The sequence below is a fragment of the Octodon degus genome, unplaced genomic scaffold, assembly GCF_000260255.1.
Source record: "Octodon degus isolate 3935 unplaced genomic scaffold, OctDeg1.0 scaffold00030, whole genome shotgun sequence".
In the NCBI taxonomy this organism is placed as follows: Eukaryota; Metazoa; Chordata; class Mammalia; order Rodentia; family Octodontidae; genus Octodon; species Octodon degus.
In genome coordinates this window covers 10,394,443-10,409,396 of record NW_004524606.1, presented here as the reverse complement: position 1 = coordinate 10,409,396, position 14,954 = coordinate 10,394,443, and the positions used below count along the sequence as shown (strand labels likewise).

At 38.0% G+C, this 14,954-nt stretch overlaps 1 protein-coding gene across 2 annotated transcripts in view; it reads left to right on the top strand.

Moving 5' to 3' along the window:
• Rybp (RING1 and YY1 binding protein) overlaps nt 1-14,458 on the top strand; it is an 89,565-nt gene extending 75,107 nt beyond the window's left edge. For both annotated transcript variants that reach the window (XM_004629513.3, XM_023713320.1), the window contains exons 3-5: nt 9,720-9,896; nt 9,992-10,090; nt 10,516-14,458. In XM_004629513.3, coding sequence (XP_004629570.1) covers nt 9,720-9,896; nt 9,992-10,090; nt 10,516-10,768 — 529 coding nt within the window. In that variant the 3' untranslated portion in view covers nt 10,769-14,458. The remainder of the gene's footprint in view (nt 1-9,719; nt 9,897-9,991; nt 10,091-10,515) is intronic.
• The last annotated feature ends 496 nt before the right edge of the window (nt 14,459-14,954 follow it).

The following is a 14,954-nucleotide window of genomic DNA, read 5'->3' as shown; positions in this document are numbered from 1 at the left end:
TTTAACAAGTTTAGGATGGGACTGTAATTCCTATGTCTTTGTCCTGGATGGGTCTGATTTATATTCAGTAATTACCACTGGCTTGAACAACTGGCGGTATGTATGTGCCTGTCCCATTGAAGCCACTTACTGCTTCTTAGGGGGCCTCTGATTACAATAATGAAAAAGAAAGGTAGTGATTTAGCAGACCAGATATCATATTATAGTTCCTTAAGGAAAACTTTAAAATTATATACACACACGCACACACACAAACACACACACACACTACAGTATAGCTATCACCAGTGGGGTACTTGCAAGATTTCTATGTTATGAAACTATTTACAAATGTTTCTTTTAATGAAATACATTTGTTGGTTAATAGAATTTTTTAACTGGTATGAGTAGCATTGTTTGTTTGTTTTGGGGAGTGCTGGGATTCAAACTCATGACTTCAAGCTTGCCAGACAGGCACTGCACCACTGAGCTAAATCCCCGGCACCAAGTAACATCAGGTAGTGTTTTTATTTGGGCAGTAATTATTAAGTCAAGTAACTGGATTTGGTCTGTTTATAGACTTATTAATTTTATTACTAAAAACAACAAAAGTAATTTGATACATTTGTACCACCAGAGGTACAAAGCTACCCATTGGGACAGTCTGGTGCTTCCAGCTGGCTGGAATGAATTAACTTGTTTCTTCCAGCTGTTTTTTAATATTTAGGTGTTTTGTTTTGTAAAGACTAGATTTAAAGGAAAACCTTACTAATTTTTTTTAATTTAACTGTTAATTTTAACACATAAGGAAACCAACTCATAAAGAGGGCAAATTAGGGGCTGGAGAGATGGCTCAGTGGTCTAAAGCACCTACTTGAAATAAGCTTGGCAAAGCACAGGGACCGCGGTTCGATCCCCAGCACCACATGCCAGCCAGACCCGCCCCCTGGTGGGCTGAGCTGGCCACACACACACACACAATAAATAAATGTAATAAATAAAAAAAAAAGAGGGCAAATTAATTGAAGTAATGTAAGACTTTGAGTTTTTATCTAATTGTTTTTCTTAGAGTACTGATTTTTTTGTCTTTCATGTTTTTGTAACATGAACTGTAATTGCAAAATGGTTACATACATTGTAAATGGACTTCTTGAGAGCTATAAAGTCATTTACAGGACTGATTAGATTGCTTTAATATATTTCCTGGAGAAAGATGCACCCGATTTTCATCTTAAACTAGTTTGCTTAGAGATTTGTAGCTTCTAGGATTCATCTTAATTGTTGACTTGGTCTGTAAGGTAATTTTATGTATGTGTTAGGGGAAGAGAGAGAAGTTGTGTCCATATCGTGTCCATTTCACTCAACTAATAGTGTATATTTAATTCTGACAGTTAAAAACAGGCAAAATGAATTACTAAGAACATAAACAGCCTATAGAATGTTATCTTTGTTAAATATTATGCACAAATATCTGAGCTAAGTGACCCTTAGTGATTGTTATGCTCTTCATCAGTGAAAAACAAATGTCTGAAGACACTACATAATTTAATCAGTCATAGAGTTCTGCAATAAATAGAAAGCAAAGAGCTCACCTTTTAAAAAAAGTTCTACCAGCTGTGACCAGGTTGACTACATAGAGTACGCAGCACCTTTAATCATAAATAACCAGGCCTTCCAAATTGAATATCCACAGACATTCAGAATGTACAGCTCCTTTCCTTGTCACATCGTTGGTAGGCACTGGGAAAAGTCTGTGTACTGAATCTGAAAACATAGCTGAAATGTCAAAATTGAAGCCAAGGTGGACAGAGGAGGAGGCACAAAACAGTATTTTTTTTTTCTTGTATTTAGGACAAGGGTGTACAGGGTCTCACTGCGTAGATCAGATTCATAGTAATCTTCCTGTTTACAGCCTCCTAAATGCTGAGATTACGGGCATGCACTACTACACCCAGTCTCAATCAGTCTCATCGCCCCCAGGCCCCTGGGTCTGCCTAAACTGGCGCTTTAATCTGCTGAGCTATTTGGCCCACACAGCATTTTGTGTGTTCCCATACCCTCAAGTGAGACTTGAAAAGCATGGGATGCTGGCCCAGTGCATGGGCATGGATATTCTTACAGGCTTTCCTCTCAGGTAGAGGAGCAAGCAAGCAGAGGGCTGGCTTTATTAGTAGATGTAGGTCCAGCCCTTTTGGTTGTACTTACATTGCTCTCCCCTCCATTTTTTTGAAAAAAAGATTTCTCTGTGCATTTCAGGATGGCCTTGAACTCACTTTGTAGCCCAGGCTGGCCTCAGACTTGCAGAGACCCTGTTGTTTCAGTCTCCCTAAAGCTGAGATTACAGGCATGTGCCACCTTGCCATACTGAGAATGATCCTAACACTCACTACTCAGACTGAAGTCTCTTACTATCAAATACAGTTTATGTTGAAAATGTGGCATGTGGATATAAAAAAAGTCACCTTTGTAGATAGGCCATATTTAAAACAATTTGGGAAACACTTTTCTGTGCATCCAGTGGATGTGTTCTATGTTCATAGGCTCTCTTTTTTGGAAAAGTACAGTGAGAGACTTAAAAGGGCATATTTACAATGGGACATTAACATAAAATACTGGAATGATAGTACATTTCTCACAGTACAGGCACCATGGAGTGAGGAAATAAAAAGATGCCAGATTTATAGTCTGGTTGAAATATTTATTCTCACTTTGGGGAGAATTGGGCCAGTATTTAATAAGTTTATTTTTCAAAATGTTTTCTTAGTCTGCACTTAGAGATTATTTCTTCATGCTCCATGTTTCTTTCTTGAAATCTTGCTGAACAAAAATAGTCTTACAGATTGCCTTCTTCAAGAAAGTATCTTTTTACCTATGGTGCAGCCTTTGTGGGTTTTGATCAGAGCATCCCTAAACCTCTTCAAAAATAGGGACCCAAAGGAGCTTCTCTTCTTCCTTTTATGTACAGAAACTTTCCCTATCAGAAATGAAGACTGAGACACTTACAACATATACAGGCTGTTGGCACTGATGTTATTATATGTCATACAGTCTTTGGAAAGCTCTTTTGTAAACTTGTGAGAATGTGAAAGTGAAAAGACAAGTAATTATAGAATTATTGTGGAAATAATTTTGTAGTTTCATGAAGGGGTCTTGGAAATCCCAGGAGTCTCTGGATCAGTACCTTGAGAACCTATGGGCTATTTTCTATGGCTACCAGATAGGTTTGTAAAACAAGTGTTTTGTTTCCAAGAGTGTTAAATCACTTACAGCTCTTTTATTTATTGGCTGTGTGTTGGTGAGTTACAGAAAAATTATAGTACTTTCACTTATGTGCTCACATATTGAGTATATTTTCAGGGTGTGAAGACCTTGGAATATTCATGATGACAATTTGCAGTTAGGTAATCTGCTGTTCACTTAGGTAAGGATCCTTGTCCTGACTCTTATTAATGAGTATATAATTGCATACAGTGTATGGTTGAAGTCTGGTCACCTCCCTTAAAGGCATCCTCTTTTTAAAAGGGACCAGCAAAACCAGAATTCTCTATGAAATATGCAGAAATATTGGTAGGTATGTCTTGAAGTCTTCCTATTTGTTGCTGCTAGCATAATTATCTTCAGGGTGCCAACATATGTCAGGGGGTTGTGCCTACATTTCCCTAGGCAGGTTTAACAGGTTTTTTCATGAATAACCATTTTCATTTACCCTTACTTTCTGAGCAAGAATAGTAGATACATTTATAATCGGAAAAAACAATTCTTTGGAATTTATATATTCTGGTAAAGATCTACATGTGCTGTGTTAAGAGCTAAGTAAGCTTTACCTCATTACATCTTGGCTTTAGTCTTAAATTAGATGTTATTCCCATTTCATGTAATTTCCCTAAGCTCAGTAGCAGGTCCTCCATAGTCAGCCTGAAGACTGCCTTCACTCTAGAGAGTCTGTATTTTGTCCTTTTTACCCTACTATCCTTCCATTTCCTGTGAGGATGATGCAAGGGAGAATATAGGAATAGGACCTCACTTGAGTTTTTAAATTTTGGTAGCTGGGAGTCAGATTTGGTAGAAATTTTTTAATTTCTAATACGGAGCATGGTGGTTCTCTTCTGTCATGAATATGTACAAATGGGAAAGTGATATGAATGGATTTAAGACTCCTTAGGTTCACCCAGTGACTCATTTTAAAAGATGAGCCAGAGGATTAGAGAGATTGAAAACAAATGTTTCTGTGAGAAGGAAGTAATAATTAAAAAATAAAAAATTGTAAAAAGACACGGACTGGGAACACGGACATTAATACTCTGACATACACTATTTTAGTCAAGTTGAGTGACAGTTGAATTTTCAACTTAGCTATTTTGTAATGATAGGTGTCTTAAATGAAATCACAGAGTAGTATAGATAGATCCCTTGACATTTTAAAAATACAGTGGGTCAGGAGCCATGGTGGGTCAACAGGAAACAAGTTGTATTAATCATGAGAGCCATAGGCCAGTAGTATTTAGTGGAGGATAATGCAGTTGGGGTAGACAACTTTGTGCTTAACATGTATATTGGCTTAGGGATAAACACAGGAATTACCCCAAATGGATTTTTGTCCACAACTGTATTTGCAGTTTCTCTCTCTCTCTCTCTCTCTCTCTCTCTCTCTCTCTCTCTCTCTCTGTATCTAGTCCAGGGTCTACAGGGCCACACTACACAGGTTGGACTCATAGTGTTCCTCCTGTTTTTAGCTTCCCAAGTGCTGGGATTACAGGTGTGCACCACCACACCCCATCTCAATTGCCTTCTCAGCCTGCCCTGGAGGCAGGGCCAGCACAGCAGTCTGGGAATTGAATCCCGGTCCCTGCATCTGCCTAAGCAGGCACTTTAATCTGCTAAACTATCTGACCAGCCCTTACAGTTTGATTCTTTACCATTTAGGATACATTTTCTCATACAAACTATTCCAATTAAAGATGAGATTTATTTACCTTCCATGCAGCTTTAACAAGATCCTTTTGTGGACTGGCAAGATAGCTCAGTGGACTAAGCACCTGCTTAGGCAAGCACAGGGACAGGAGTTCAATCCCTGGCACCACATTCAGCCCCTCCCCCACCCCGGGGCAAGCTGAGTCAGCAAGACCACACGTATTGGCTCATGCCTGTAATCAATCCCAACACTGGAGAAGCTGAAAACAGGAGAGTCACTACAAGTCCAAGCTGTGTAGTGAGACCCAGTACCAAACACATTTTGAAAAAAGACACTTTCACAAATAAAAAAATTACATGCAGTTTTTTTGTTTTTCTTTCTTCTTTCTTTTCAGTGAAAAGCTGAATGTAATCAAGAAAAAATGTAATTCATTTAAAATTCTTCTTGGTTTGGTCAAACTACAAAGATAAGGCTTTGTTCCTGTTGCTTCTTGTGGCTGAAACTATACAGAAGTACTTGACAAATGAACAGTAAAGTACAGGTTTCCCTCAGATAAAGATTTGTTTTTCTTTTTTAAAAATGGAACTAAATAAATAATAAAAAATGGAACAGACTCATCCAAAATAAAATTTGATGGTTTAACTTCAAATAGACATGCACTAATAATGTACATTATTGACATTTCATAGTATTTCAAGGTTCACCTTGTTGAAATAACAAAAAACAAAAATAGTATCTCCCCCTGCCCCCCAAAAGCAAGATCTTTTTCATAAATTCTAGTCTTGAAGTTACAGGAAAACTTGTTTAATGCCATACTTAAAGGTAAAATTCTAGAAACTGTTTACTCAAATACTAGAAAATGTTCGCTTTATTGTCCTTTGGTCAAGTTTGGGGCTTTTGTTCGTTTGTTTTGGTGAGAGAGGTGGTTGTTGTGGTTTCCATGGTGGGTGGTTGGTTTCATTTTGAGACTTAAGGTACTAAAAGCCATGAGCTAGATGTTTGGACCTCATATGCACGATGTACTGAGAAGGCTGTTAATTGTTAAAGTTTATGAGTTGAAAATCACAGGTTAATATTTAAGGTACAGACTCAGTTCATTACTAAAGAATTGACCACATGACATGGAAAAAGTTTGGCTTATTAAGCATACAAGAGCTATTTATAGTTTAGAAGACATCATTAAATAAGCAATGTGAATTTGTGGGAAGTCATTATTTCTCACTGATCAGAAGTGATAAGGATTCATCCATTATGGAGAATGTCCAAGGGACGGTGGAAAGCAAGCAAAACATTCTTGGCCGCCTTTCCTATCCTCTTTCCTCTACTTCAAGGACAACCAAACAATCCCCTTCTTGCAAAGGGGACAGTGTAATACAGTTAATGAAGGCCCTGTTGAACTGACAAGCGTTGATCGGAATTTTTCATAGTATACTTTATTGACATTTAGAGCACCGTGTTTTGTTTTTTAAACAAGACAGTTGATGTGTTATTTTTTGCTGTCTTTTTTTTTTTTTTCCTTTTATTGAGAGGGTTGCAAGTTGAGACAGTGTCTTGCTGTGTGTTCCCAGATGCCCTTGAACCCACTGCATAGCACACATTGTCACCATATTTGCAGTGATCCTCCCACCTCAGTGACTGGATGCTGGGATTATTGATGAGCCCCACCACATCTGGCAATACATGTAGTTTTACCAGAGGTTCCATTTCTCTTGGTAATAATCAGATCCCATTCTCTTTCCACTTGTGGAGGTTTGGTTTTATTGCATAAATAAAATACTACTTTAGGGAGAAATATTACTTGAATCTTGTGGCCCAACATTGTGTGGGAGCAAATATGAAATGCACTTAGTTGTGTACAGTTTGTTTTTGTACATAGAAGAATTTGTCCTATAATTAGGGATGGTGAAGAATACCAAGCGTGTATTTGATGAAGTTGTGAACAGCCACCAGTGGTAGAAATTGGACAGGCATCTTGGCTATTAATTGCAGCATGCCGTTAACTTTGCGAGAAGGCCTTGTGAGGGATAATCTATAGTCTACAAGCAGGAGTTTTAGAGAGCTGAGAACTATTCCTTTCAGGCACACTTTGCAGGTTGCAAGGTCCCTACAGCACTTGTCTCTTCCTTCATCTCTGTGTTTTCATGAGGCAGGCACACCATTTCTAATCTCTGGTTTTAAAATCTCTTCTGATTTCTCATTTCCACATCCCACCCCAGCCCCACCCTAGTTCTAGTTCTGTTTCATCAGTTTCCCTGGGCAGGAAGTAGCCACCTGAAAGAATTATCTTGTGAGTAAAAATGTCAGTTTACCTGTTCGTAGCATACCTCTCTTGGCTCAGTAGGAAGTGGCCTCATTGCATTGCTCTGTGAGTTAATTCTTTTTGATCACCCTTTCCCCTCCTTTACAGTCTGTCATGATTCAAGGCATCCTGCCCTACAGAAATTCTGCTTAAAGCCTATTGACCCCTGTGTATTGGCCAGAGTCTTTCTTTAATCCTTAGCACCACAGTTTTAAAAACAATTCTTGCTAATTGCTCTGTGCTATGGACAGTATTCAGCCCCTCCCTCTGCTCAGTACATATCCCATTTTTGTTCTTCTGTAATTTCATTTATTTATCAACACGTGGAGTACTTAGCACTATGCTAAATGCCATTATGACAAAGGTGATGAGCACATGGCAGACTGGCAGTTGTAATACAGCATGGAAAGTGACATCATAGAATTTGTAGGGTGTCCTGGAATGAGGCTGGCTTCTCAGATTCAGATTGGTAGGTCTCATCAGGCTGGGAATTCCTGGGACCAGGCTCTTGTCATACCTTAAATTCTTTTTGCTGGAGGAATTTTTATGCCCAGGTCCAAGTAGCCTTCTTAAGTTTATGTAGAAGAAAAGTTTGCATATTGGCTTAAATGAAAGTATCTAATAGGGTGTACTTTTTCATAAAATTTGAGTGCCTTATTCACATTATTAACTCTAGTATTTTGACACCAGAGTATTAGTTACTCAGTGGCAGTTAGTTTATCTGTGATTCTGACAGCTTGGTAATCCCTATAGACAGCTGATAGATTTGTGTCCTCAGTCAATATTTATGAAATGTTTCAAAATAGTCGTTGTCTTTATGTAAGCATTAACACAGTCTTGCTTCCAATTTGAAGGGGCAGAATATGTACAATAACTTTATGTTAGAAACCATAGAAAGAAATAGTTGCCTTTCACTAGGGGTAAGACTGTATATGGAGACAGGATCTGAGGCTCTGTAATTCACCCCATTCTGTGGTTACTTTCTTATCTTTGCCTGAATCCCTTGTGCTGTGCCACCCCTGATCAAAGTTCATGTTGCTAGAGGCTGTTAGGTAGCTAGCTTTGAGATTGCACCTTCCTTGCAAACCACACTGTCATTGAGCCAGTACTGAAACACTCAGGTTAATGTGTGTGCTGTTACGCAGTAATAAGCATCTGTCCCATCTCCTCTTGTCCCACGTCTCTTGTCGGCGTACCATGGCCCCTACCAAGAGGTACTGCAGTAACACCGTGCTTAACTTAGGAGTCTTTATGCCATGCACCTAGCAACCCTTGTCTTATTAAGGAAGCCTGAATTATGTTTAAAGTCAGCTTTTTTTTTTTTCTCCCCTTAAATGTGTCTCATGTACTCTGTCAAGAAGTAGATCTCTGAACAGTTCTGATTCCTTTTCTCTAGTTATCTTCCCTGACCTGAGGGGTAGAGAAAGAACTACAGGGCCTGAAGATAGCTATTACATCAGGGCAACCAGTGTTTCCTCTTGTTAGGGACCCATTTGGATCTTCCCTTTTTGTATTTGGAGAGTTTATTCTGCTGTGAATATCTGTCTAGATGGAAACAGCAGTAATCCTTTTAATCCAGGTTTCACTTTTTATAGTCCAGTTACCCATGATTATCCATGGTCAAAAAATATTCCATGGAAAATTGTTTAAAATAAACAGTACCAGTTTTGAATTGTATACTTTGTAATTGTGATAACGTTTTGTACTGTCTCACTCTGCCCTTACCTGGACATGAATCATTCCCTGGTCTAGTATTGCCACACTAGGTGAGGTGCCTAATCACTTAGTAATTGCCTCTTTTCAGATCTGTGGTGATGAAGTACTGCTTACAAGGTGCCCTACTGTATTTGCTTTCAGGTATCTGCTGAGGGTCTTAAAACATATCTCGTACTGATAAGGAGGAGCTACTGTGTATAGAAGTAATTCATAAATGTTCCTTTTGTAAATGTTCCTCTTTGGGGTCTTTAAATGGTCATGCATTGTGAAAGTGTTTGGCACCACTTAGAATCTGTAAACAATGGTGCTGAGAGCCAGTGTCAGTTGGAGATTGGTGCAAACTAAATGGTTGATGGCACAATGAATGTATTACTTGTCTAAGATTTTTCATACTGACTTTCAGTCTTTGCCCCCTTGGGAGCTAGTATGAACCACAGTTGGGTTTTATGCTCTGTGTGTGTTGCCCATGCCAATCATAGCACTGCAGGGGAGCGTAACCAGTCAGAATAATTAGATTGAGGAGTGAATGCCACACTTCTAATTTCATTCTCTTTTCAGGGGATTACCAGTGTCCATTTAATAAAATGAGATTAACCTTCTGCAGCAGGAGTATTTGAAAGCTGTCAGTCAGTATAATCTTGACAGCCTGAAAGAAACAGTATTCTCAGCACTCCCAGAAACACTGTACTGTGTTGCTGGCCACATGAACGTGGGGCTGTGTGAGTTAGGTTTAACGTGTACATATGAAATGTATCATCTCAGAAAAAAAATACTTCTAAAACAATTAATAGTGTTTTTTCTTGACTGTTTCAGAAAACCTCGGATCAATTCTCAGCTGGTGGCACAACAAGTGGCACAGCAATATGCCACTCCACCACCCCCAAAAAAGGAGAAGAAGGAGAAGGTTGAGAAGCAAGATAAAGAGAAACCTGAAAAAGATAAGGAAATTAGTCCTAGTGTTACCAAGAAAAATACCAACAAGAAAACAAAGTAAGTTTCTGAGAGAATAAATATAGTATCTTATTTTGCAGATAAAGCAAAGCTATCTTTTAAATCCCTATTTTTTTGTATCTTCTCTCCCCCAGACCAAAGTCAGATATTCTGAAAGATCCTCCTAGTGAAGCTAACAGTATACAATCTGCAAACGCTACAACAAAGACCAGCGAAACGAATCACACCTCAAGGTATTTTAAAACTAAAATGAATATTGAATTACTGCTCTCATTTATGTAATTGTAATCAAGAGTCCAGGATGAATAGCTGAATTTTAAACCCAGGGAGGAGCGATGAAGAGCTAGGAAGGAGCAGGACTGCTCACTTTGGGGTTTTGATTGATTGTGTTTTTTAAAAAGTTACAGTCTACTTTTATATCACAGGGACCAAAAGCAGGCAACAGGTAATAATTTTTGCATTGGTCCAAACTTTAGCTAGATAATGGTCATTGCTAAAGTCTGTCATCACACTTTATAGACAACTAAGGTATATGTGGTAGGCATTTTGAAACATTGGAAGTGTCACGAAGTCTTGGTGTGTATGGATGATGATCTGGTAGGACCTGGTTCTAATCCATCATTTATTTAAGTTACCATTCCCCTCCCTTGTGTTTTAGGCCCCGGCTGAAAAATGTGGACAGGAGCACCGCACAGCAGTTGGCAGTAACTGTGGGCAACGTCACCGTCATTATTACAGACTTTAAGGAAAAAACTCGCTCTTCCTCGACATCCTCATCCACAGTGACCTCCAGTGCAGGGTCAGAACAGCAGAACCAGAGCAGCTCGGGGTCAGAGAGCACAGACAAGGGCTCCTCCCGCTCCTCCACGCCAAAAGGCGATATGTCAGCAGTAAATGATGAATCTTTCTGAAATTGCACATGGAATTGTGAAAACTATGAATCAGGGTATGAAATTCAAATCCTCCACCTGCCCATGCTGCTTGCACCCCTGGAGAATCTTCTGTGGACATCGACCTCTTAGCGATGCTGCCAGGATAATTTCTGCTTGCCATGGGCATCTGGCCACCAAGGAATTTCGCACCCTGACGATTACTCTTGACACTTTTATGTATTCCATTGTTTTATATGATTTTCCTAACAATCATTTATAATTGGATGTGCTCCCGAATCTACTTTTTATATATATATATAAAAAAAAAATCTGCTGTGCACAATTTTCCATGTACATTACAACTGGTATTTTGTTTTGTTTTGTTGAGGGTTGGGGGGGAGGGAAGTTTTATTTATTGTGTTCACAAACTCCATCCTTTCAGCATATCCTCTTAAGTTTAGTTCTTTCTTGCAGTTATACTATGTACTATCAGTTTTGATATAACTATATATATATAAATATAAAATTATATATAAAGGGTTATTTGAAACCAATTCATGGCAACGCTGGTGCTTGATACACTGTGAAGTGAATACAACATTGAATAGTTACAGATCTGGGACAGTCCCTTCTATGAAAGTGCTGAAATTGAATTAAATCAGTCTTACATGAAGTATGTTCCAGCCCACAAGGGAACTTGACTCATCTGTCTATAAACAGTACTGGATGATATAAAAATATATATATTTTTAAACTATGTGATCTCAAATTTAATGACTGCTCCAGATAGTCTGCATTTTGCAATGGGATAACTGACAAATCACAAGTGGTTTAGTTGGGGAGGGCTTTGATCATCCAAAAGAAATTAAACTAGCTCCAGAATGCCAAGTATTCGTGTAAATTACGGTTACATGTTAACATTGCTGTTCTCACTTAATTCATGAAAATACAGTGTTCTGTACCTCGAATTCCATCCATTTTCCAGACTTCTATTCATGTCTGAGATAAATCTAGAAGTTGTCTTTTAGTTTTAGGATTAAACAGTCTAAAACTGCATTTTTGGCCTATACCATACTTGGAACCAGTCCCATGTTTCCATTTTTCACATGACTTTGCAAGGGTGGTTTTTGTTACTGGAATTTGTTTGTGTCATGTTCCCTAGTCCCTCACTTACCAGTGTTGTGAGAATTCATTTTTCTTTGGTACAACCTACTATTGTTTGTTTTACTAAACAAATACTATGAACTACACATCAGTCCCAACATGGAGCCCTGTAGTGTGTAGACATTTCCCAGTACCCTGGGAAAGGACTCTGGTGGTGAATGGCCAGGATGCAGGGAAAACTCATACTCATGGTGAGAGCAAACACACATGTGATCTTTGTCTTCCTTGACAGGGAGTGAACCCCCCCCCCCACGTTTTACTGCCTTGCAAAACAAAAACAAAAAAAAATATATCAAAGACCGCTAATACACTACCATCTATCATTTAAAAAACATTTTGCTTTACTTTTATTTGGATTTGGGGCTCTGCCTCTGTTTGACTTCTGTGTTCATGTCCACTGAGTTTGTAGTACTTTGGAGTCATTTCAAACCTTGTTAACCTTCCTTTATTTGATCTTTAAAGACTCACGAAAGGGCATATGATGGAATGAAGCACCACATTTTGGTGTTAAAGTGGCTTGCTTATTAATAGAAGTAACTTCTGTGGAGGCAACAAGTAAAAAGAAATTAACAGCTTGAATTGAGTAGCCAACAGTAAAGGTTCCTTTCACATTTACATTAAAACTATCCCATAGTCCACTAATTACCATAATTTAAATTCTGTTCTTAAAAGGTCTAGATTATAAAGCAGTGCCATTTGTTGCTGTGGTCCTCTCAAATGCATGGACAATGTTCCCCTCTTTTTAAACTAATGCTTGTATCTGGGATGCAAGCTGTGCTTATCTTTTTAAATACCTTTTTAAAGTATTTATTAATGAACCAAAGGAAATTAGGTGCTCTCTACAAGCATCAGAATATATAATACATAGTGATTTGACTATGACTTTTAAATCCACATTTTAATATTAGTGGGATATTGCAAAGACATTCCTTCTAAAGTTTTAATATTCCTTTTATTAAGGGTCTCAGGGAGGGTAAATTAGTCAGCCATATTTATTTTCCAGAGGTGTAAGAAATTGCTAAGTTTTTAATTAACTTTTTAAAAAAATTTAAATGCCACCAAACTTGTGGGTTGCACTGCTTTTTGAACCAATAATTGTTGGTATGCACTTTGTCCAGAAACACTGTGTACTTTTTCAAAAACAGTTTCATGTAAAGTGATTGGACCCCTAGATTAGTGGAATAGCTGATGAACCAGCTACTCATAGGCTGCTAATTAACTCATTGCCAATGTTTTGGTTTTTCAATTTTGCCTCCGTGATAAATTAAAGAATGGGGAGAGGTGAAGGAAGGGGAGGTGGATTGCTTTTGAACAGGTGGGATGAACTTGCTGTTTTGGTAGGAGCTATAGTTGCAGTGGGAGTTACCTAAGCAATCAGATGTTAGAAGACCGCCCTTTAGCTGCAGTTCTGTTGGGGTAGTGAAGTGGTAGGTATTTTTAGACTTTTAATTTCTGAAGTTGTTGACACCCCTCAGGCATGTATTCTGGAAATGGAATTCCTCTTTCTGCCTTTGCAGTTGCCCTACAATTAGTAGGCAGTGCATAAAAACACTAGTGTAGGTTATAAAGATATATATTAAAAGAGGACCAGAAATACTTGGTATTCAGTGGCACAGAAAGCAGGTTAAAAAAAAAAAAAAAAAAGCACAGTGTTATGCTTGCAAGTTTCCATTTGTTTTAATACAACACACTCACACTTGTGTGTGCCTGGGCACACTCAAGAGCTTACCTGACTTGTTCTGCTTGAGTCATGCAATTTTTAAAAAAGATAAAGGCATCTTGACACCTAGAAAACATTTTAATCAAAACCTTTCAGTTTCAATCTGAATATTTAAGAGATTGGCAAAAGCTTCTGTGAGTTTTATTCCACTAAGATGTTTTACCTGCCTTATCGAGACCATTCTCAGTCTACTTTTTTAAGCTACCGTATCTTAAATTATTGAAAATTTATTAATTGCTGAATATATAATAACCTTTGCTTGTATGTAACCGAAAATGGTTTTAAGAGCCAACATTTAGAGTATGACAATGGAGCTGAACAGTTTTTAATGCGCAAGCAGTTCTGTTCTTGTGTATGACTTGTAACCTTAATTTACTGTGTAAAGATGGTTACATTATTTCCTTAGCTTTGTTTGTTGGAGACAAATAGAGAATGCTTGTTAAGTATGTCAAAACATAATCTTGTGAATTTTTGTTAATGTATTATACGAGCTATATTTTCCATTTGCCCAGAAAGACAGCTTGTATAACGCTTTTGGAAGTTTTCTGCTCTGTAACGTCTTTAGAGCTGACAGTCTGTTAGGTTTGTTTTTTCTTCATGCTAAAGTGTCAGTTGGTGGTTTTGTGAACTGGTCAGAAATTCACAGGTCTTAAATGTTTTGGGGGAAATTTATATTGGACACTGCTCTTTGTCTAGCAAATAAAAGATGTTAATATATTCCTGTTACTGGCATGTGCACGACTATGTTATTAGAAGCCACTTTATCATTTTCCTGCTTTAAATAGAAATGTCTATTTATGAATTCTGCTTGTAGTTTTTTCACAAATAAAATAGTAAAATTTACAGTGGAAATCTTTATTTTTGTGTTGTGTAGATTTTAGCCCTTAGAAAGTTGTTTTTTACCTAGATTTTTAGCTAATGGAATATTTTCAATATGAATAGCTCATTTTATTTTTATTTTTTTGATCTTATGTTACTTGAAGCTGAAGTTGTTTTGAGTTTATGTACTCAGATGCAGAAGATACAGTTGAGCAGAAAAATCACTGAAATTTGGAAGAATGAATTATCTTGGTGCATCCTTTGAGATAGGCAACAGTGATTTGAAGAAAGGAAGTAGAGATGGCTAAACATGGCTAACTCGGCATTGGACAGAAAACCCTCTAGTTCTGGCCTCGTACAATGAGGTCCACTGTGACACAGGCATGTGTATGTGTAACCTAAAGGGGACACACACAGCTCTCTTAGCACCCCCCTTCAAGGGACACTGACTTGCTGCTGGTGCCACATCAGTGACTAGCCTTTCCAAGAATAATGAAAACACTAAAATGACATTCATCTCCA